Source organism: Pseudopodoces humilis, chromosome 3 (genome assembly GCF_049639895.1).
Source record: "Pseudopodoces humilis isolate 2021_Gansu_Grassland_sample_001 chromosome 3, ASM4963989v1, whole genome shotgun sequence".
In the NCBI taxonomy this organism is placed as follows: Eukaryota; Metazoa; Chordata; class Aves; order Passeriformes; family Paridae; genus Pseudopodoces; species Pseudopodoces humilis.
In genome coordinates, this window is record NC_142202.1 from 111,081,133 (window position 1) to 111,104,492 (window position 23,360).

General features: G+C 51.8%; 1 protein-coding gene across 2 annotated transcripts in view; it reads left to right on the plus strand.

The window, feature by feature from the left end:
• Positions 1 to 290: 290 nt before the first annotated feature.
• FAM167A (family with sequence similarity 167 member A) overlaps positions 291 to 23,360 on the plus strand; it is a 28,601-nt gene continuing 5,531 nt past the window's right edge. The window contains exons 1-3 of one of the 2 annotated variants that reach the window (XM_005528789.3): positions 291 to 450; positions 7,861 to 8,404; positions 17,242 to 19,922. In XM_005528789.3, coding sequence (XP_005528846.1) covers positions 8,027 to 8,404; positions 17,242 to 17,505 — 642 coding nt within the window. In that variant the 5' untranslated portion in view covers positions 291 to 450; positions 7,861 to 8,026 and the 3' untranslated portion in view covers positions 17,506 to 19,922. Of the gene's footprint in view, positions 451 to 7,860; positions 8,405 to 17,241; positions 19,923 to 23,360 lie in introns of those variants that run through there. The other variant, XM_088053888.1, reaches the window with a different exon arrangement.

Sequence of the window (23,360 nt, forward strand, 5' to 3'; positions counted from 1 at the left end):
AGCATCGCTGATCTTCCTCTCCAGGGTGCCGGAGGATGTTTAGGACCCAGGCTGTGCAGCTCCTCCCTTTCAGGTCTCTCCAGGGTTATTGCTTGGTGGGAGGTAGGTCCAGGGCTTGGTGGTATGAATGAAAGAGAGAGAGGAATCGGCGCTGAAAAGCTCAAACTGGAATAGCTCGCCTGTCTCCAGGCAACAGCCCTGACGCAACCGCTGGGGGAAGAAAAAAAAAAAAAAAAAAGTCCCTTAAATGAAAAAAAAAAAAAAATACCAAAAAAACCCAACAAACCAACCACCACACACACAGATTTCTGAAGCGAGACACAGAGGAGGAGGATGAGCCAGACTCCGGGAGGCACTGGTGACACCGCTCCGCAAACACCAAGTTGGGGACCCGAGGTGGAAGGAGGGAGCCAGGATGTCCGTGCAATCCCCTCTCTGACCCCAGCCCCGGTAAGTTTTTCGCTGGTGGCGGCCTGGGGGGACAGAAGCACCCCGGGGACACCCAGCACGGGGAGCTGCCGAGAGCTGCCCGGGCCTGGAGGGGACCCCCGGCAAGGAGCAGGTCCCTGGGGAACAGCAGAGAGGGGTGATGGGGACCCCACCAGCTCAGCCCTGGGCTCTGGTTCTGCCCTGCTGGGGTTTGCAAAGTGTCCCCTCTCCGCAATCTCCTGCCTCGCCGGCATTCCCTGGGGATGGCCAGGTGGCTCCCCATTGACTGGGAATGTCTGAATCCTCTTTGCCGATGATGTTTGTGGATTTTGCTCTCAGCTGGGAGCAGCGTGGTGCTTCTCACCCCCTCCAGGAACACCCGCACTGGGTGAGGTGTGACAGGGAAGAGGCTGGCCGGGTTTCGGGACAATCACCTGTTGCTCCCTCTGCCCCCCGCCTGAGATGTGCAGGAGCCCTGGGAAGGTTTGTGGGGTTGTGCAGTGCAGACATGGTGGGATGAGCGTGGTGGCCTCGCAGGGCGTAGCTACCGAGGGTTTTTGAATCAGGCACCGTGTGCTGAGCAGAGCAGGTTTCCACCTGCTCAGCTCTGGCCCTCGCAGCTCACGTTTACACCGAGGAGGGGGATGTTAAAAAAAAAAAACCACCAAAAAAGCCAGCCAGAACTTCTTCAGAGCCCTTCATAACGGCTTGGGGCTAATTGTTAAAATAATAGCGCCAGCCCACACCCCTCCCAGCACGAGTGTTTGTGCAAGCCCAGCCCGAGAGCCCCGGGGTGTTGCACCAGGGCATCATCCCCATCCTGCAGCCGGACCCGCTCCGCTCCGGGCGGGCTGGCACCTCTCCCATCACAGGCACCTCTCTAAGGACACCCCTCCCTGTTTTCCTGCCGTGCTCCCCCTCTTATCCCACAACCCTGCGCCCTCCGGAGCTTTCCTACATCGGGGACCTCAGCAGAGGGCTGGGGGGAAATGGATGAAAAGCAAGTTCCTGGCTTCCAGCGAGGAGCTGTGCCCAGCTGGCTCCTCTGGCTTTGTCTGCTCATCCCCTGTATCCGAGGAACTCCCCACTTTCCAGCGGGAACGAGCCTGTTTTGGCAGCTGTGGGTTCGCTCTGTGCCAGCCATCATTTCAGCACACGGGAGCTGCTGCTGGCTTTTGCATCCCAGCTCTTCTCTGCTTTCATATTCCCATTAAAGTCCCCCCCATCCTTCATGGCGGGGGAGGAGGGGGTCTGTACACCACAAAAATCCAGCAGAACGGGAGGAATCCGGCTTCTGCCGGGCTCTGGGCTTGCAACAGCCCCGCAGCCATTAGGTGTTTGCAAAATGTAGCAGAGACACTGCGGGGAAAAAGAGAAAAAAAAATAAAAATAGAAAAAAAATAAATAAAACTAATCAGCCTCAGAGCAGCATAGCCCTTCTGCGGGGAGGGAGTGGAGGGTCTGTTTGCAACCAGCTGATCTTGAATGCTATTAAATTCCACAGTGCTGGGAGAAGACAGGTCTGAGGACAGAGGCTGGACGATCATGGTTTGGATAATTGGATGGGACAAGGGGCATGTAAAGGGGATTAGAGGGTCACCGAGGGGCTGACCCCACTCCCCTGATCATGTTAACTTGGAGCCTGGGGCTCTCCAGTGGGAGCTGGCCCTGGTGTTGTCCCTGCAGGGGCTGAGCTCGGTGCTGGGCAGATTGGACCTCAACAAAACAAAACACAGAAAAAGGTTAGGGTTTGTTTTGTTGTTTGTTTTTTTTTCTGAAAACACACCCTTGCCTCCTGCATTTGGGGAAAAAAATAACTCCCTGTACTAGTCTCCTGGGAAGAGAGGATTTCTCAGCCTGCCCTGGCTCATTCCCAAGGAGTCCCAGCCCTTTTCATTACCCTGGGCACACGGGCACAGGGGTCCCCATCTCTCCTTGCTGAAATGTGGCCCTGCTTGGGGTGGCAGCAGGGAGAAAAGGGGAACACGTGGCTGTGCCAAGCCACAGGTCCTTTGGGGGCATCTCTGGGAACAGGTTAGCTGTGCCACCTCCAAAACCTGCCAGGAGCCTGGGGCAGGGCGTGGAGAAGAAACCCCTGCCCATAATCCATGGCTCCACAGACCTCAGAAGAACATTCCAAGGGTGGGCATGGAGACTTCACCAAGAGCCTGAAAACTTGCCTTTCCTTCTGCTCCTTAAGCCTTCTCCTCCTACGAGGAATCCTACCTGGTCTGGGCTGGTGGGTCGAAGGCACTGACCCCGTTCAGCTCCCCAGTTTGAAGCTGCTTCCAGCTGACTGGAAGACTGGTTTGCTGGAATGCCAAACACCTCTTCATGCAGGATTTCCACACAAAGCCTGTAAATCTGCTGATCGAGGGGAACCTAACAGTCTGAAAATGGAGCTCAGGGGTCCATCTGAAGCAGGCAGCAGGTTCAGCCCTGCTCCCCCACCAGGAGGCTGCTAGGAGCTGCGAGGGGGACGCAGGAGGGGTGAGGTGTAGTCGGGCAGGAAGGTGCAGATGTGTTTATTGAAACAGGTTCAGACTCTACCAGTGATGCTGGAAATCAGCCAGGGAGAAGTGCCTCGGGGCAGGGAGTGCAAACTGGTCCCCTCTAATCTCACAGAATCACAAAATGGTTTGGGCTGGAAGGGAGGTTCCTTCCATAAGGCTCATCCACCCCCTGCCATGGGGACACTCCTGCCATGGACACCTTCCTCTATCCCAGGCTGCTCCAAGCCCTGTCCAGCCTGGCCTTAGACACTTCCAGGGATCCAGGGGCAGCCATCTCTGCATCCCTCCACCCCTCTGATGGATTTTCTGCAGCCCTCACTGCTCCCCCCTCCTCCCTTGCAATGTTCAGGGCTTTTTCTGGAGGCCATTTGGGCAGAAGGATGTGCTGGAGCAAACCCTCATCTTGCTCCAGGTCATATGTGAATGGAAAGCCTCTCTTTTTCCCTTTTCCCGTTTTTCTGTGGATGCCATGTCCACGTCTGTGCTTGTAACGCCCATTTCGGTCTCATCAGTGCTGTTGTTTTTCCATGGAGAAAGGTACAAGCTCACAGACAGGAATGTGGCCAGAAAGTCTCCATGGGCACCATGTTCAGTGTCACTGAGGGCTCTGCCATGACTCCTCCAGCATGGGCAGAGCCCTTTCCATCCTGTCCCGACCATCCTGAGCAGGCAGAGAGCATCTGATCCTGACAGCACCAATTCCAGCCCTGGAGCACGTCCTGGCTTCGGGATCAGACAGCTCTTCATGGTGCTGTTTTGTCCTTTTGAAGGGAGGGAAGCTGAAGGTCACTCTGAGACCAGCCTGGTTTTCTGCAGGAGAGGATTTCAGCTGCTACAGAAAAGGATTGGGTGGGTAAACACTGAATAATAAAATCCAGTTAAACCAGCTGTCCTCGGGGTCGGTGGGGTTTGTTCTCTCTGCAGGATCCTAGTGCAGAGCAGCAGGGTGGGGGGGCTCTGGCAGGGTGAGGAAGCCCCCAGCTCACCAAATCCACAGAGCACAGCAGCTCCTCTCCTGACAGAGCTCATCCTGGCATGGGGAAAGGAGTGAGTGATGTGCAACCACCCTGAAAGGGAACCACCAGCTCCAGGGAGCTGCAGCGTTGATCCTCATGGGTCTCCCCTTCCCTCACCCCATTCCTGAGGCCTCTGAGTCCCGCTGCCCTGGGGATGCTCCAGAGCATCCATCCACCTCAGTGAGCAGCCGGAGTCCTCCCGTGCTCCATTGCTATGGCAACCCCTTCTCACAGGCATCTCCTCCTCTCTGCAGCAGCCACCCAGGGGGGGTCAGAGGCCTCCAGGGGGGTCAGTCACCCCCACCCCACCCCTGTGTCACTGCTGTGCGAGGAGGGAGGCAAACACAGCTCTCCCTGCACACCAGGCGCTGTCCCACTCCTCCCGCTCCACTTTGCTGCTCCTTCATCCCACCTCTGCTGCTGGGAGCTGGGTGGTGATGTTGGCAGGTTGGATTTACTCCAGGGGTTTCCTCTGGAGGGTCAGGGGGTGTCTGCACGGCCCAGGGTGACCCCTGTGCAAACCTTCAGATCCAGGGGAAGCACATCCTGAGCTCCACAGATCATGGGGGGTGTTCCTGCACCCGCTGGAGTGCGAGCATGGGCACCCAGGTGAGACCTGGGGACACCAGAGGTGAATTCTGTACATCTCTAAAAATCCTCAAGAGCTTTTTCCCTGAAGGGCAGTTGCAGGGACTGACTTCTCAGTGAGAGGGAAACTGAGGCACCAAGGGGCTGAGGTGCTTTTTGAAGGTCGTTCACAGGCTGAACCATTGCCTCTGCCATGTTTGCTCCATGCCAGAAGTGTCACTCGTGGTCTGTGTGGGCAAAAGGGCTTTTGTCAGCTGAGGTTTTGTCTCATATCGAGGCTTTTTTGTTTTCCCAGCCTCCAGAGGAGCAGGATTCCTCTAACCCAGACTCCTGCAGTCACTGCTCCTCCTCTGCAGTAAGAAATGGTGTTACAGGAATCCACACTCCACCTGGAATAGTGAAGGAAAAAGAATAATTTGCTCCCCACACCTCCACCTTGGCTAATTGTTGAACTCCCAGTGTAACATTCCTATTATTTCTCCATCCCAGGCCTGTGCTGATCCCTTGGGATAGGTCAGTTGACTTCTCCAATGGAAACCTAACCCAAGAAATCAATTGAAGGGGTTTTTTGTTGTTGTCTCAATGACCTGTTGTGTTCTGTGCTTTCAGGGTTCATCTGAGGGAAGGGGAGAGCCCTGAGCAGAGGTTCTTACTGAGGTGTGAGCAAACCCTCACCCTGTTTTGGGGCTGAACTCGTTACCCCTAATTAGGGGTGGCAGGAACTCCCTGTGGCAGGTGTGATAATGAGACAAATCAAGGATTAATCACTCAAATCCCCTCATCACAGGCCAGCCCAGGGGGGCCAAGCCTAGGGCAGGGTGACTGGGGTGATGTGGATTTGAGCCAGAGGCAGGTTTGTTCCTGGCAATTTGGTAACTCTCAGGCACCAGAGGGTTTGTGTCACTGCACAAGGGCGTTTTTCACACCCTCACAACTCTCAGATCTCTTTCTCCACAGCAGGTCTTTGATCCAAGTCCAAGATATTGATAGGAAATGAGAGGTGGCTCCCTTCTGTCACTCTGGGGTTTGGGCAGGCTGGGGAAGAGAGCTGCCAGTTTAGGGGGTGTCCCTGCAGAGGGAATGAGAGGTTTATGTTACACCAGACAGAAAGTGAGGGATGAATCAATGCTGCTTTTGGGGTAGAAAAACCACATCTCCTCCAAAGCCGCTGGGAGTTGTGGTGGCAGGGAGGGGGAGTTGTCAGCAGGGTTGTGACAAAGGGGATGCTCCAAGCTGCTGTCCTGCTTTCATGGTCCAATGCTCTAAATGTTAACTCAGCTGTGCCCAGGGCTCAAATTCCAGGGGCCATTCTCACCCGGAGGATTCCATACACACTGAAGCACAGGACAGGAGGGTTTGTGTGGGGCTCTGTTTTGTAGCTGTGGCATTGAGAAAACGATAAAAATATGATCCTTGCCAGGGGTTAGCAAATCCAGCAGCCCAGTGTGGAACTGCAGCAGAGCCTTGGACTGCCTGCTGGGTTTGGGCCACCCTCAGCAATCTCCACAGAGGTCTCATAGGACAGAAAAAAAAGCAGCTTAGAAATGAGGTCTTTAAAGTCATTACTTGTTTTCATTTATTGATTTGGGGAAGTTGGAGTGGGAGGAAATGTAAATTTATCCACATGCCCTGAGCCCTACAGAGCACCCCTCCACCAGGGCAGCCCACTGCTTTCCCCTCTTTTTAAACAGAAGAAGGAAAATTGTTTCTGTTCCAGGCACGAGAGCTGTTGGCTTCAACCTGACAGAGTGTCTGTGAGTGCTCCCTCTCCACGAAAAGCTCTCATTAACATAAATAGGAGCAGGAAGGAGACCACAACATGACTAATTCTCCACCCCCACACTGTCTGTGTGTACACTATCAGCTCCTCCTTCAGCTCATGTGCCCCCACACAATTGTTGGGATAAGTCTTGCTCTCACTCGGTGTTTATTTTAAATTGAATCTTCTTACTGAAAAGGTTGGAGAGGCGTAATTATGGTCTGGATTTCAGAGCTCACATGCCTTTGTGGAAATGGCAGGCAGAAGAATGGCTGAGTAGCTCTAGGAAGCTGCACACATCCTGCCTGGTTTTCCAAGCATCTCACCAGGCAGGCAGAAAAGTATTTTGGTTTGTGCCTGATGTTCAGAGGAGAGCTCTGGATCTATTCCTAGCTCAGCTATAGATGAGCACACGACCTTGAAAATGTCTCTTATCTGATCCTGCTGGCAAATGAATACAGAAGCTGCCTGAGCTTAACTCTTGAGGAGTTGTTGAGTCCTCTGCCCCTCCAGGTGCCAGGGTTTGTCAGACCAGCTTTAGGCACAGCCTCCATGAGGGCTGCAGGAGGAGAAGTGGGGAGGAGGCTCCTGGGCTGCTGCTCCTAAGGGTTGTGTGCAAGGGACCATTCCCACTGGACAAACTGGACGTGGCCAGTGATGGAAACCACAAGTCCAAGTCTCCCTGGGTGTCTGAACCCAAACCATGCCAGCACCCCAGATAGTTCCTCACATGGCAGGGACGTGTTCCTGACTGGAGCCAGAGGGTCAGGAAGGAGCTGAATCCTCAGGCTGCAGCTTTAACAAACCCAGAACTAAACCCAGATCTGTAAAACTGGAGGGGGGTGTGGTGTGAGGGAGAATAAATCCCTTTTTCCAGTTCTCCTTTTGACTCAAACTCTTGGGAGAACTTTGGGTTCGCAGAATCCCAGAACGGTTTGGGTTGGAAGGGACCTTAAAGATCATCCAGTGCCACCTCCTGCCCTTGGCAGAGACACCTTCCACTGTCCCAGATCGATCCAAACCCTGTCCATCCTGGCCTTGGACATTTCCAGGGATCCAGGGTCATCCACAGCTTCTCTGGGCACCCTGTGCCAGGGCCTCCCCACCCTCACAGGGAAGGATTTCTCCCTAATATATTATCTAAACTTCCCCTCTTTCAAGTTGTCCTATTTCATTTGGACCTGATTTGCCTACATGGGGAAATGTGGGTTTGCCAGGCAGAAAATCAGCAAAACCAGACAGCCCAACATCCAGCAGCAGCCACTGCTGTCTCCAGAGGACTTTGGAGTCTGGGAATGTGTCCCTGCCTCCTTGGCAGCCCTTCCGTGGCCCCTTGAGTTAAGATTGGAGGTGCAGGTAACCAGAGCTTTGCTAAAAGCCTGTCTGTTCCTGCCCCAGAGCACTCAGATAACCGAGGTGAGGTCACCCTCCCCAGCAGCACCTTGGCACTGAGCCTCTCCCAAAACCCTCACTCCCCTGCTCCAGCAAGAGCTGTCTCTCCTCACTCCCTTTTCCTTCTCAAAACCAACCCTTTTTTTCTTTTCCTTTCTTCCAGGTGTTCATCCAAGGCTAGTTTGGTGCTTGAGCAGGGGCCCACACCTCAGCTGTCCTCCAGGGAGCTGTGCTGAGCACCTCGTGACCCCTGGGCAAACCTTGAGGGTTCTCATCTCCATCCTTGGTCCTTCCCAGCCCACCTCTATGCCTTTGGACCCCCAGAGAGGATGTCTGTGCCCCAGATCCAAATAGAAGAGGCTCTGGACAGCATGGATGCAGGCTCTGGGGGGGTTCCTCCTCCGGATGATCACCTGAGGACCCTCAAGGCGTTGACAGAGAAGCTGAGACTGGAGACCAGGCGCCCTTCCTACTTGGAATGGAAAGCAAAGCTGGAGGAGCAGGCTTGGAAGAGTCCCCAGCCCGAGGGGGACGGGGAGGACGAGGCCACCAAGGCCAAAAAGACCCCAGGGGAGACTGTCCCCATGAGGAAGGTGCAGCTGCACCTCAACGGGAGCCCTGCCCAGGACAAGGGGACTGTCACCTCAGGGAGAATAGGTGGCTTTGAGAGCATCGACGAAGCTTTGACGTGGCTCAGGAAGGAGCTGGTAAGTGATTGCCTGTCCCTGTTAGCACAGATTTCCCAGGGGGGATAAAAATGAAAGAGTGGGGAAACTCCTTGTTCCTACCTGCCTGCAGCCCCAGGTGGAAAGGCAACAATCAGTCATTGTGTTTTCCATCACTCATTGCGTTTTCCACACCTGGCTCTTCCAGGTCCATCCTCTGTTGCCTTTTCCTTGATTCAGATCCAGTCTGCATTTCAGTCACCCTCCCATCCCAGCCTTGGGCCCTGTCTCACCCATCTGTTTATTTCTGGTGGTTATGTGCTGGGCATTTCACAGAGAAGGAGGGGAAAAAAAAGCTTTGTCTTTCCTAGGAACCTGTGCTAGGAAAATCCAGAGAGCCAGGGCACAGGGCTGGAATTCACCTTTTCTCTGTCACTTTGCTCTCGTGGTCTTTGACACAAATTCATCCTTGGCCCGACCCAGCTCCCAGCCAAGCCCAGGAGTCAGCACAGCCTGGGGATAATTCCCAGAAGGATGCACCAAGCCTGACAGAGTTCAAAAAATGTTTGGAAAATGCTCTTGATCACGTAGAGTGATTTTGGGGTTGTCCTGTGCAGGGCCAGGAGCTGGACTCAATTCTTGTGGGTCCCTTCCAGCTCAGGGTATTCTGTGATTTTCTGGGGGTCTATAGGATGGATATCTCCCTGTCACAGCAGCTGAAGTCAGAGATGGAGACCGAGTTCAGGTGCCCTTCACAAGAGTAGAAGCAATCAGACACCAAAAACACACTTCCCAATGATCCTTCCCTTCTCCTCACTGGCAGGAAAAGTCTTTATTTATTTGGCCCAAATCACTGGAAGTGACTCATGACACGTGGCTTTGTTTCTGTTGCCCAGTTGGAATTTTGCCTGTGAGTCCCAGCAGGAATATTTGCAGCAGGGTCTGGGACATCACTTGTGGCCAACACTTGTGAAAATGTTCCTGTGCAGACATTTTGCTTCTGAGAAGCGCTGAAATCTTTGAGGAAAACTTCTGACAAAAACAAATAACAGTTTTGAAGATTTCTTTGTGACTTTTGCCTCAGATAACGTTGATTTGTCAACTTTCTGTTGCTACATTCACCCAACTCCACTGGTCCCCCTAAGGATTTATTTACAGAGGTGGTTCTGGATATTGCATTTTGGTGACTTTCTTTCTCAGGATTGTGGCTTTCAGGAATATTAGGAACAGCTTTGAGATGATCCCCTACAGCCCCTCAGTGCTCTGGAGAACCTCAGCTCCAGATCTGTGACCTGAATCTGGGTGCAATCTTAAATTCACACTTGATGTAAACCCCGAATCTCAAGATGATCAAAGAGAGTAAGAAGCAGATTTTCCTTCTCAGAACCCTCGATTTTAAAAGATTTGGGGTTTTCTTTCAATCTCTGCCTGTGATGGAAGTACAAATTGTCTCAGAGTCTGATTCTACCCTTAGACTGGGGTGTGGTGTCTAAACCACCATCTGTCAGAAACTGAAAGTTTAAATTAAAGACGAGAAAAGGCCAAGCAAACCCTAATTGTTCCTAACTTTCCATTTCCCAGCCACTTAATTATACTGGTCTTTGCTGGATCTGGACGTGACTGGTAATTTAGAACAATTTCCCCAAAAGAGAGAGCAATTTTTTGACCGAGCACAGGGTGAAATAGCTGTGCTGGAGGCACGAGTATGGGTAAGAGCTGCCAGCAGGCAGAGGGAGCACGGCCAGGCCATCCCATCACACGGTGCTGGAACCAAAAGGTGCATTTCACATTACATTTCAAGGGTGAAATCCAGTTTCTTGTCAAATAGAGGAACAAGTTTCCAAACATCCCAACACAGACAGGATTTTTCCTCGTTTTTCCTCGTGTTGTGGTGGCAAAGCCATCAGGAAGGCTCTGCAGCACGATGAAGCCCAGAAACCAAGCAGGTCCTGGGCTGATCCCCCAGTGTGGGCAGCAGGGGAGGGTGGGATTGTGTTCCTGTGCCCCTCTCAGGTGAGACCCCACCTGCAGAGCTGCCCCAGCCCTGGGGCCCAGCACAGGGAGCACCTGGAGCTGCTGGAGAGAGCCCAGAGGGGGCACCAGGATGAGCAGAGGGATGGAGCAGCTCTGCTGTGGGAAAGGCTGAGGGAATTGGGGGTGTTCAGCCTGGAGAAGGTTTTGGGATGACCTAATTGTGGCCTTCCAGTTCCTGAAGGAGCCTACAAGAAAGATGGGGAGGGACTTTGGACAAGTGCCTGGAAGGACAGGACAAATGGCAATGGCTTCCTTCTGCCAGAAGGCAGAGTTAGATGGGAAATTCGGAAGGAATTCTTGGCTGTGAGAGTGGCGAGGGCGCCCAGAGAAGCTGTGGCTGCCCCTGGATCCCTGGAAGTGTCCAAGGCCAGGTTGGACATTGGGGCTTGGAGCGACCTGGGACAGTGGAAGGTGTCTCTGCCCAGAGCAGGGTGGAACAAGATGAGCTTTAAGGTGCCTTCCAAGCCAAACCATCCCACGATTCTGTGATCCCACCATAAGGTTATTTAGGGTCTGTAGGATCCACCTGTCCTATGAAGAGGCAGAAGCTGGTGAGTGTGGAGATTGTTTCCATGCAGGAAAGAAGTGCAGCAGCTGTGTCCTTACGGAATGAAAGGCAGAGCGTGCAGCTCCATCACCCCCAACCCTCAGCACAGCTCCCAGCGTGTTCAGGCTGGGCTGTTTCAGCAGCATCCCCCTGGAATGGTTCTGGCTTGTCCCAGGGAGCGTCCTGCCAAGCACATGGAGCTTCAGGAGTTTGCACATGCTGGGGGCTGTTCCCAACAGGCAATTGGTACAGGACCACCCAGATTTGGATTTAACTCTCTCCCAGCCAAAAGCAGCAGAGGCAGGAGAGTAAATTTGGTAGTCATGGAAGGGTTTAAGTAGGGAAAGCCCTCTAAGACCATCGAGTCCAAGCACTCCCCAGCACTGCCAAGGCCAGCACTAAACCATGTTCCCAAGCCACATCCACACAGCTTTCAAATCCCTGCAGGGATGGGGATTCCTCCACTGCCCAGGGCAGCTGTGCCAGGGCTGGACAATCCTTTTGCTGAAGAAATTTTTCCTAATATCCAATTTAAACCTCTCTTGGTGCAACCTGGGGCCGTTTCCTCTTGCCCTATCTCTTGTTACTCCCAATCTGCACAAAAGTCATCATCTGACACTGTAAGGAATTTTCCTGTGTGTCTCCAGAGCCTGCTCTGATTTGGCTTCAGCCAGGTTCAGGCTGCTCACCTGGAGAAAAGATAAACCCAAGGTTTTATTGTCCATCTGCCTTTCCTGGCCTGTCACCTCACGTGACCCATCCCAGACCCTGGTTCTGCACCCCAGGCTGGGTTTGTGGGACTGACATAAACCCACAGAGCCTCAGCCACGTCAGCTGGGCCCTGCTGAGAACCTGGCCCCGAGAAGCTGATTTATTCAGACATGCAAACTGCTCTTGTTTTTGTGCTGAGAGGCTCTGTGGAGGTGTAGGAGCAAATTGCAGCTCTCAGCACATGCTGAGCTGCCCTGGGGCTGGAACATTTCCCTCCCCAGCTCCTCCTGCCTCTTTGCCCTTGTGTTTGCCTTTGCACTGTCAAGAGTGGCAGCTCCTCATCTGTGCCCAGAGCAAAACCATCCCCAGCCCAGGGAGGGTGACAGACTTGAGGACTCACACTTTGCTCTTTGAAATCTGCCAGGTTTTACAAGTTATGAAATTAAGCACTCTCCCTCCTAAGTACAGCTAAAGTACAACCCTATGAACAGGGACATCTTAGAGCAGTTTTAACTCTGTCCTTTTAGGAAAAATGAGTTTTCTATCTCAAATTCACCAGTTTGGCACTGAAATCTGGGGGGTGTGAGTCAGAATGCAGGAAAGACTTGAAAAGGAACACAAATGTCTGATGGTCCCTCCTGGGAAATCATAAAACACCAGTGCCCTATTGGTCAGATTTTTAAAAATTAAATGTTAAGCCCTTTTACTTTCATTTGGGATATTCATATTGGCTGAACAAGTGCTTGAGTGAATTTAAACAACGAAGCAGCAACAAATTTCCTCATTATGAGGGTGGTGGGTCCTGGCACAGGTTGCCCAGAGAAGCTGTGGGTGCCCCTGGATCCCTGGCAGTGTCCAAGGCCAGGTTGGATGGGACTTGGAGCAGCCTGGGATAGTGGAAGGTGTCCCTGCCCATGGCAGGGGTGGAATGAGATGAGCTTTAAGGTCCTTTCCAATCCAAACCATTCTGTGACTCTGTGACCTCTACTGTTAAATTGCTGAAACCAGGGAAGAGTTTAGGATTTATCATGGAACAGGACAACCCCCAAGGGTCCCTTTGGGTTCAGCCACCCTGTTCTGGGGAGAGAGGGAGCCAGCACAGCCTGAACAACACTGAGGAAGAGTGAGATGTGGGGCCCATGACAGGCTTTGCATGGTCCAGCTGGCAGAGGACCCCTGGGATTTGGTGGTGGGTAACTCCCAGGGGCTCCAGAAGGATCTGGGAAAACTCATCTGGGGCTGTGGGTTGCACCACAAGGGCGTGAGCACCTAAAATTAATCATGACATGGTGGCATCTGAGCACTTTTGAAGAAGCCCCAAAATAAAACACAAAGTGGACTTGTCTGAAAGGTTTGGCAAGGATCTGACAAGTGGCCTGCGCTTCTTTGTGCTTGAATCCAAGTGGGTGCACTCAGGGAAGTGCCAATTCACATTTCAGCTTCTTTTGATCTTTTGGAGATGCTCCCTGTGGGAGCAGCTGCCTCTCCACAGACCATCCCCCTGAGCTCATGGACCAGGCTGGGGCTTCATCCACAGGGATCTTCTCTTTTGGGAAGAGAGGGAAATCTCAAAGAGCTCCTCACCTCCATGCCTTGAGGTGCTGCCTGCTGAAAATCCCCCAAAAGCAATGCATAGAAAAGCTGGACTGCTGGAAAAGGGAAAATTGCTGGTCTTCCTGTCTGATGAAGGCAAAATTGAAGGCAACTGCATGTAGCTATTTAGGATGAGCCACCTAGACTGGAAAACAAAGGATGTATCCAAAGCTTTCTCTCCCTCACCCATATTAAACATCCCTGGGACACTCTGAGGATCAATCCAAGCAGAAAATCCTCCCTAGGTTCATAAGATCCTGTGGTCCCGAGCTTTCCATTTCAGCTTCACTGCCAGGAAGGACCTGAGTTTGGTTCCCTCTTCCAGCCTGGGAAGCTCAACCCGGCATCCTGTCCATTCCAACAGCATTCCCCAGCCCTGCTGGTGAGAAACAGCTGGAGCTGGGTGTGCAGAGAGAGGCAGAATGTGTTAAAATGCTGGTTTTTATGAGCAAGAAACACCTAAGGCTCTTCCTTTCCCTGGCCATGAGAGGATCAAAGAAAATCAAAATCCTGGCTTTGGCTGGATGCTCCCCACGGGTTTTTCCAGGATGCTGCATCCGTGTGTGGGATCCTGCTGCCACCCCACACGGATAAACCGGAGTGTGGAGTTACCCCGTGGTGACCAGCCCTGTGGGTGAACTCTGCAAGCCAAAAACCCCACAGCTTCCCCCCTGTAATCCCAGAATTCACTCCCAGGCAGCTTTGTGGAGCTCTGCTGTCCTGACAGCAGCTGCTTTTAAAGGGACATCACCCATCCTTTCCAGAGATTGGGCCTCAGCATGGGATGGGGGGAAATGGATTTAGAGTTTGTGCAGAGCCTCTGGGAAAGGGAAGGAGAACGAGGATTCCTGGGCTCTGGCTGTGATTCTGCTCAGTATTCTGGGAGGGTTTGAACAGAGCAGAGTTCAATGGGACAGCTCCAAGGATGCAGGGCAGGGGGTTCGCATCTCCAGCCAAGCCCCAGGGATGAGTGTGGGGGGTGAGGGTTCATGCCCCACAGAGTGGCTCAACTTTGGTGCTCCACCCTCAGCTGTCCCCCCACAGAGCTGCCTCCACAGGACCTGTCACCAGGAAAGGAACTCCCAAGCCCTTGGGAAGACAAGGCAGCCTTCCAAGGAGCACAGGCAGTGACAGCCCTCATCCCATCTTCCATCTCCCCCGTTGTGCGCACCATCCTCTCACAAAAACATGGAATTCTAAATTCCTTAAATTGGGAAAGCCCTCGAAGGTCATCAAGTCCAACTGTTAACCCAGCACTGCCAAGGCCACCACTAAACCATGTCCCCAAGTGCCACATCCACACGGTTTTAGTCAACCATTGCCAGGCTTTGTTCCTTATCTTTATTTTCTGGAGCTCTTTGCCTTCCAGCTTACATGAAATCAGATTCCTCAAAAGAGGGGGAAAACAAGAACAGGTCAAAAAATGTAAAGCTGGTTAGCAAGAGAAAAAAAGCACCTATAACACACAGCCCTCTGCACAATGGCCTCATAATTCTCTTTTAAATGCTTTTTTTTTTTTTTTTTTTTTCCTGGCAGCAGAGGCTTTTTTAATCCCACATTCTTCCAAATATTCAATGAAAGCCTTTGTTGGCATTTCTTAGGTAACTTGATACGCCGAGAAGAAAGAATGACCCAGGGTCACTCAATAACACCTGTGATCACCTCGCTGATAAAAATCCAGCATTTGTTGTGAGACAGGAAAAAAATATCAACAGAATGATTTTTTTTTATTATTTTTATTGTAACTCAGGTGGGAGAATAAAAACCTGCCAAGTGGCATTGCTCTGCTGGGGGCACAGGTTATGAGGTCTGACAGGAAATAGTGGGGTTTTTTTCGATAAAGGTAAATGACCCCAGCCGTGCCAACAATTTGAGAGAGATTTCCTGAGAGAGAGATTCACTCAGAGATTGGTGCAAAGGTGACTTAATCCTCTCCAGACAGCCAAGCTGGAGTCTTACTGCTGGCTGGGAGCATCAGGCAAGGTCCCCCAGGATGCCTCTGTAGAGTCAGAGAATCAGAGAATGATTTGGGTTTGAAGGGATTTAGATACTAGAAAAGAATTTTTCCCTGTGAGAGTGGGGAGGCCCTGGCACAGGTTCCCATCCCTGGAAGTGTCCAAGGCCAGGCTGGATGGGGCTTGGAGCACCCTGGGATAGTGAAGGTGTCCCTGTCCATGGCAGGGGGTGGAACTGGATGATTTTTAGGGTCTCTTCCAACCCAAACCATTCTGGGATTCTCTGTTTGCCTCATGTTTTGTTTGATCATGGCACAAGCTAAAGCAACCCCGAGGCTGCTTTGGTTCACACCCTCCTTGCAGCAGCCCTTGTGTCAGGCATGGAAAGGTCTCATGTAGGAATATCAGGGTCTCTGTGGGCTCTCTAAGGCGAGCTTTCCCTCCTCCTTCCCCTTCTGCATCTTCATGCACAAGCCACCAGGCCAGGAATAATTTACTCCCGTCCCCCAGAGCTACATCTGTACCTACAAATTGAGCAGCTCGTTTTCAGGCCTGGAGGGAAACTGATATGGTCTGATCACATCCGTGCTGCTAAAATCCAGGAAAGGGAAATTTATCCCAAATTTTTTTATCCCAAGTTTTATCCCAGAACGTTTCCAATTCCTAGAACTGGCTGAGCTGGAAAGGACCTTAGAGATCATCCTGTTCCAGCCCCTCTGGTGAGCCTGCTCAGCTTCTTTCTCACCTTCTTTTCTTTGTAGCTTTTGTGGTTTTGTTGCTTTTCTGTGAGGAGGGAAGTGGGAATTGTCTTGATCTGATTTTCCAGCCCTGCCTGCTCCTTTTGCCAGGCTGATTCCCACACCAAGTGTTCACCTCCTTCCTTCACTACCCACAACAGCCTGTGACAATGAATTTTCTAAGTTATGAGTTAGATCCTTTTTTAATAAAAGACCTCTTTCTTTTCATTACTTCTGAGTCTTCCACCTTCCCAAGCCAGGTGCCAGGGGAGAAAAAAATACCTCCAAAACATCTAGATCATTAGCTTGGGAGGTTGTAGTTTTCTGTCCTGTGGGAAACCATGGAGGTCCCATCCTGAGAACCACTTCAGATCACCCAGATAAAATAAGCCACAGGGGAGGTGGAGTCTGTCATGGACCAGCCCTGATTTATGCAGGCTGGAAACCCAGGCTGAGTATTTGGTGATCAGTTCTTTTCTTGGTGTTCTTTTAATTGGTCCTTTCCACTTCTAATTGCTCTGTCTCCCTGTGGCTGCTGCCTTATGAGCAAAATTAATTTGGGCTTTGTTTAAGGTTGAGAAGGAGGCTCTGAAGCCTGACGGATACCCAAGCCAACAGCCTTGGCTCGGCTTTAATTCCCGTTTCCTGGTGCTCCTGAAAACATGAGCAGGCACAGAATTTATTGTTAAAAATTCCCCATCTTGAGCTGGTAATTTTCTGGGATGCATTGCTGGCTTGGAAGATCCCTGTCTCCCTCACAGATCCAGCACCTCTGGATGAGTTCACAGAATCAACAAGGTTGGAAAAGACCTTTGAGACTGAGTCCAACCTATGACCTAACCCCACCTCGCCAACCAGACCATGACACAATCAGCCTTTTTTTTAAACACCTCCAGGGATGGTGACTCTGTCACCTCCTTGGGCCGCCCATTCCATGCCAAATCACTCTTCCTGTGAAGAGCTTTGTCTTGACGTCCAGCCTAAACTTCCCCTGGAGCAGCTTAAGGCTGTGTCCCCTCATCCTGTTGCTGATTCCCTGGGAGCAGAACCCGGCCCCACCTGGCTGCACCCCTCTGTCAGGGAGTTGTGGGGATGATGGTGATGATGAGGGCTCTCCTGAGGCTCCCCCAGCTCCCTCAGCCGCTCCTCACAGGGCTTGTGCTCCAGACCCTTCCCCAGCCCTGTCACCCTTCTCTGGACGCGCTCAAGCACCTCAACACCCTTCCATTCCCCACAGTTCGCCCTCCCCAGCAGGGAGACAGCGGATTTGCCACTAAAAGACCTTTTCCCTCCCTGCTGCAGGCAGACATGCGCCTGCAGGACCAGCAGCTGGCCAGGCAGCTCATGCGGCTGCGCAGCGACATCAACAAGCTGAAGATCGAGCAGACGTGTCACCTGCACCAGCGCATGCTCAACGATGCCACCTACGAGCTGGAGGAGAGGGACGAGCTCGCCGACCTCTTCTGTGATTTCCCCCTCGTGAGCTCCTTCAGCCTCTCCACGCCCCTCAAGCTCATTGGGGTCACCAAGATGAACATCAACTCCCGCCGGTTCTCGCTGTGCTGAACGGGGGGGAAGGAGAGGGAAGGACGGGGGAGAAAGAGGGAGAGGACTCTCTCTGCCTCATGGCTGGGTGAGGAGAGGCCAACGAGGAGCAGAGGGAACCCGCAGCTGGGCTTGGTGGCAGCGTAGAGATGGCCACTGGAATGGCTCGTGGGGAAGGCAGGACCTGCGTGGAAGAAGCCTGGAGAGCATCCAGACACAACACATCACTCAGCTCCTTTGCCAAGTCCCTTCTCCTCCTCTTCCTCCCACAGGACGCAGCTCGGTGTGGGTGGCTGTGCTCAGAAATCAAAGGAGGGGTCAAAAATCAGCCACAAAGCAAAATCCCTCTTCCCTTCCCCTTCCCCTCCTCCCAGGCTGGAGCAACCACCACGTCACTGTCCTTCATGGATGTCTCCTTGGGCACCAACCCTCAGCCTCTGCTGCTCCAAGCGTGTGATCCATGGGGCTGCTTCAGGTGGGAAGCTGATTTCCAGTGGGAAGGAGCCCTCCCAGCAAGCAAAGGACTGTGAGTCAAGTGGCACCAGCACCAAGAAGTGGTGAGAAGGTTTGTTTTTGGATTGCTCCGTAGAGTCCAGGGCACTACAGCCTCTTCTTGCCTGTGGCATAGATCATGGACTCAGCATGGGCACATTCAGAGATTCCAGCTGCCCAGAAGTCTCCTGTGTGCCCTGGAAGTCACACCTGGAGCAACACCCGTTTCTGGCCCTGTTGGATCCTGCTGTCAGCCACAAGACACCCTGTGGTTCACCCTGCAAACAAGGAAGTGTTGTACCCAAGACATCTCCTGACAGAGAAACCCCCAGGCTGACACCCCCCAGCAGCAGCACCAGCAAACCCCGGATCCTCTGTAGCAACACACATCCATCCGAGAGAGGAACTTCAAGAGGAGAAAGGGGACTTTTGGGTAATGAACTCAAAATAAGACTTAAAACCTAAGGGAGAAATTGCTGTGATGAGCAGCACAGGGGGTTCCCTCCCTGCCCAGCAGAATGTGAGATGGATGCTGTATTTTCTTGCCTTTCCAGTGCACACAGCTGCCTGTACCTGGCACGGGGGGCAGAGACCTCTGGTGCTGCCCAGCAAGGGACTCCAGAGGTCTTGCCATGGCAATTTTGGGGCACCTGGCACCCAAGACTGTACAGATCAATCGTGGATGCCTTCAGGCTCTCCCTCCTGTGCCCACACCACTCCTGACCCTGTCAGAGTGGAGCACTCCTGCCCGTGGTGTCCCTGCCCATGGCAGGAGGGTTGGAATCAGATAATCTTTATGGTCCTGTCCAACCCAAACCATTCTATGATCTCAGACCAGCTCTGCTCCTCACCCCGTGCCCGAGCAGGAGCAGACCTGGCTGTGTCCACAGCCCAAGGCCTGGGAAGGAGCAGGAGGAGCAATCCCACTGCTCTGGAAGCTGTGGCTGTGTCGATGTGCCTGTAGCTGTCTGTGAGCTCTGTGTGTGTGTGTCAGTGGCTGTGTGTGTGCATCTGAGCCCGCAGGACGCCTCTCCCGGGAGGCTCCGGGCTGGGTTCACGCCTTTGTTCCGAAACGTGACGGGAACCGGGATCCGGCGAGACCCCGACGTGCCTGGGAAGATGAAAGGAGGCTTCCAGACCTGGGGCTCCACAGGGAGTTTTAGGTTGGTGCAGGGAAGACAAATAATTTGTGTGCAGCCACAGGTCTCCCTGGTAGGGACAAATTAAGGGGTTCAGAGACGTGTGGGGTGGGGGAGTCTGAGCTGAGCTCAGCCCTCCATCCCCCACAACCCCTGGGTGATGCCTCCCCATCCCCTCCAAAGCTCCCTGAGTATCTTTTCTTTCTGCTAAGGAAGGAGGAATTTCAGGCACCAGGGCTTTATCTGTACCATCAGCACCATGCCTGGGTGCTGAACCCTGTGCTCCTTTTATTTTGGGTTGTGACCAGACTGTCACTTGGCCTCTGGACAAGACAACCAGCCACGGTGCCATTCAGTTTACTAGGAACAGCCTTATTTCCCCATGGACATCTTGGAAAAAAGAAACAAACCCACCTCATTAAAATTCTTCTTTGTTTACATTTTTTCATAAAAATAAATCAGTTTATGTCCCACATGTTGATTTTCAGAGGTGTTTTCAATCAGTGGATAGAAATTATAGGTTTTTTACATGAAAATAATGCCTTGGAAAGGGGGATTGGTTCTCTTTAGAGTCAACTGGAGTGGAGTACAGGGTGGGCCTGCCTTTGGGCTCTTGTCTGGTAGCCAAAAGCAGGAGATTAACTCAAGCACAGTCCTAGTGGGTCATCACACGTGGCATTAGAAAATCAGACATCTGGGTTCCAGACATGCATTTTCTGCATTAAGGGGGATGAGGGGTGGGTGTAACTGCCAGCTGTTTGTCGAAATGCACAGTTTTTTTAATCATAAAAACTCTGTCTGTATTGATTTCTGCCTCTGGTCTCTCACTGTGCTGGGGAAGCACCAGGATGGTGTGCTCCAGGATTACAGGTGTGCCAGGTTTTTTTTTTTCCTGGCAGGTTTTTGTATCCACTCACACCCATCAGCTCCACCTGGCAGTCCAGGAGGGATGGGAGGAAAATAAGGTTGGAGCAGTTATGGTGTATTTGGACAAAAATGTGTGGGAGATAAAGCAAAAAAAATAAATATTAAAAAAATAATTTATGTTTTATGTTAGCTAGTCACTGGGTGAAAAGTGAGTCCAGGCAGTTGACAAATATCAGGTTAGGGAGGAAAAATAAATAGAAATAGGCCTGATTTTTGCTGAATTTTCTTTAAAGTAAAGAGTCATCCAAATGCTGGATCAGATTTGAGAAACATGAGGACAGGTCACTGTTCCCACCACAAAATTCCCAGAGAGGAGCCTGCAGGTCTCAGCTGTCCACAACGAGATGATTCAAACCCTCGAGTGCTGCTTCCTCTCCTGTGGCTTGCAGCCACATTCCCTCTCCCAGAAGCCTGGAGACAAAAGCTGGTGGAAATCAAGGTTGGTCCTGCAGAAGTCCATCCTGAAAATGCTTTTTTTATGGGCCAGCTGCATCTCCATCTGGAGCACCAGTGGCTGCTGCTCCATCTCTTGGAAGCAGGAATCTTCTGGGCGCTGATTCCAGTGTTGTCCTCAGCCACCCAGCAGTGAGACACGTTCCTCATGAAGAGGAAGAGCCAGTTTCAGACTAATCCATGGGAATAATTAACTGCATTTTTAATTTAGGTGGCCAGGCTGGAGGACTGTGGATTTCTCCAGGCTAACTGGAAGATAAAATTTCAGATTATTTTTCCTTGTTCCCAAAAGCTCAATGCAAATTTTAAACTGGGAGGGTGGGGGGAGGGGGGGTGGAATCAGTCTAGCATTTTAATTGGATAAATTTTTATTTTACTCACAACTTAAACACTTTGTTTAGAATTCTTTGCTTAGGAAGAAATTCTTCCCTGTGAGGGTGGGCAGACCCTGGCACAGGGTGCCCAGAGAAGCTGTGGCTGCCCCTGGATCCCTGGGAGTGTCCAAGGCCAGGTTCGATGGGGCTTGGATCAGCCTGGGATAGTGGAAGGTGTCCCTGCCCATGGCAGGGGGTTGAAACTGAATAATTTTTAAGGTCCCTTCCAACCCAAACCATTCTGGGATTCTACAAAAATGGTTCTAAAAAATTTTAATAACAGCCAGGACATTAACACTTCATTTTCTTTCAAACATTGTTTTACTATTAACTGTTAAAAAAATTTCCCTTGAAGGAGCCTTAATAAAACTTTTCCACTTTCTCTTTTTCAGCTAGACCCAATCCCTGAAGTTTTAGTCCGTCCAAAGCTCTACATTTTCTTACCATGAAAAAAATCAGTTAAAAATTAATTTTCCCAGATTTCTTTTTTTTTTTTTTTTTCCTTTTTACTTCCTTTGGGTCAATTAAGAGGAAGCACAAGGCAATTTTGCACATTTTAATTCATGATCAGCTGGCTGCTCTCCCTGGCGTGGGCTGCCACAACCTAATAATGGACAGGACCTTGCTCCTCTGTCACAGCCCCAAAGCAGAAATGATGAAAAGGGTCATTGTTCCCAGAAAAGTGTCTAATTCCTGACACTTTTGGCACTGGGAATTGCTGTCCTGTAATCGGTGAGTGATTCGAGGTCTCCCACAACCTCCCCCGTAAAACCTTAATTAAATTCAGTGGAGACTGTCACAGAAATGCCACACTGGGTCTCCTCTCACCAGGAAAGCCAAGGGGTGACACATTTAAGGATTCAAAGACTGAATTTTCAGGCTGACTCTGCTACAGAGGATTTCAACTCTCACAGTTTAACCTTTTTTATAGATACAGATAACATAGATATGGATATATATGGGGAAAAAAATCCCAGCTGGAGTATTCCCAGTTTATTTCACAGCCTGACACTGTCTGCTGAGTGGGTTTTCCTTCAGATCGAGGCAGGCAGGAGGAGGGGGAAGGAAAAAACAAGGGATTTCAAGGAGGAGGCATCAGGCTCCACACCAGAACCGGAGCCAGACTCGCTTCCCCCGCTGCACGTTTCACAACCGAGTCTGAGGGGATGCACACGTGGGAGTGAGACATCCCAAAACCCGGGAGAAAACACCCCTCTGGCATCACTTATAAACCAGATGCTGGCCAGAGGAGCTGTGCAGGAGGAGCAGCACCCAAGGGTGTGCAAACCATTCCTAAAACCCTCCCTCATCTCCCTGGGACCTGGGAAATCTGGGAAGCTGATTGGCACCAGCACTTCGCTCTCCAGGCACGGGACACTCCTGAGCCCTGGGTGATCACACTCGCTCCTGGGAGCCCCAGGTTCCAATGGCTGGGAAGTTAAAAGGAAATGTAAATGTGGAATTTAAAGTAAACAATTGAATATGGGGAAAACTCCTGATTTCAGTCTTTCTTCTTTTATATTTTCAAACTATTTTATGAAGAAGGATCAAGAAACCACCTTCATTCACCCGTCATTCAGAGCAGCCAAGAGCTGGACTGGCTGCAAAAGGTGGATTTTACAGACTCCTTGCTGTCAGACAAACCATTCTGGTCACTGTTGCCCTCAACACCTAAATGTGTTTTAAAATGTTCTGGGGCCTCCACCGAGAGGGGTCTGCAGTGCCAAAGCTGTGGCTGTGCCATCCCTGGAAGTGTCCAGGACCAGGCTGGACAGAGCTTGGAGCAGGCTGGGGTAGTGGAAGGTGAAGGTTGGAACGAGATAATCTTTATTTTCCCTTCCAACCCAATCCATTCTGTGATCCCGTGAGGATGCTCAGTGCTTCACCGCTGCTCCTTCCCTGGATCCCCCCTCTCCCTTGTGGCTGCCTCAGCTCCCCCCAAGAGGGGGATGAGGGGGAGGAGGGAGGTTATTACACAATGTTTTTGTTCCACTGACAATTTCCCTCTGCCAGTTGGAACAGGCTGCTCATAAATTTCGGCTTTCTGGAGGGGTTTCAGGAGTTTTGCATTCTTAGATCATTGTCTGCCTTTCCCAGGAGCAATGGGGGGCAGGAAGGAGCTGCTCCAGAAATGCCATGTGCTATGGGGGGGATCTCTCCTGGGCAGGGATTGCTCAGGGGGGCAGAGGGAGCTGCCCTCCACTGCTCCCAGCCTGGGTAGCCGAGGAGAGAGCTCAGTGGGAAGCAGGAATGCTGCTGGCAGTGCCCTGTGGAGATCTGAAAAGTTCAGCTCCTTCCTGCCACTCCAGAGAGACGATTGGAGGGATTGTGCTGTGATTATAAGGTGGGAGCTGAGGTTTGGGGTGGCCTGAGCTGGAGATGCAGCTGAGCAGCTCCTGGGCTCCCAGCTGTGGGCAGGCTCAGCACGTCCTTCACCACCCTGGAAGCTGCTGGGGCTGGGGTTTTAGAGAAAATCTTGCTCTGCAGGTGA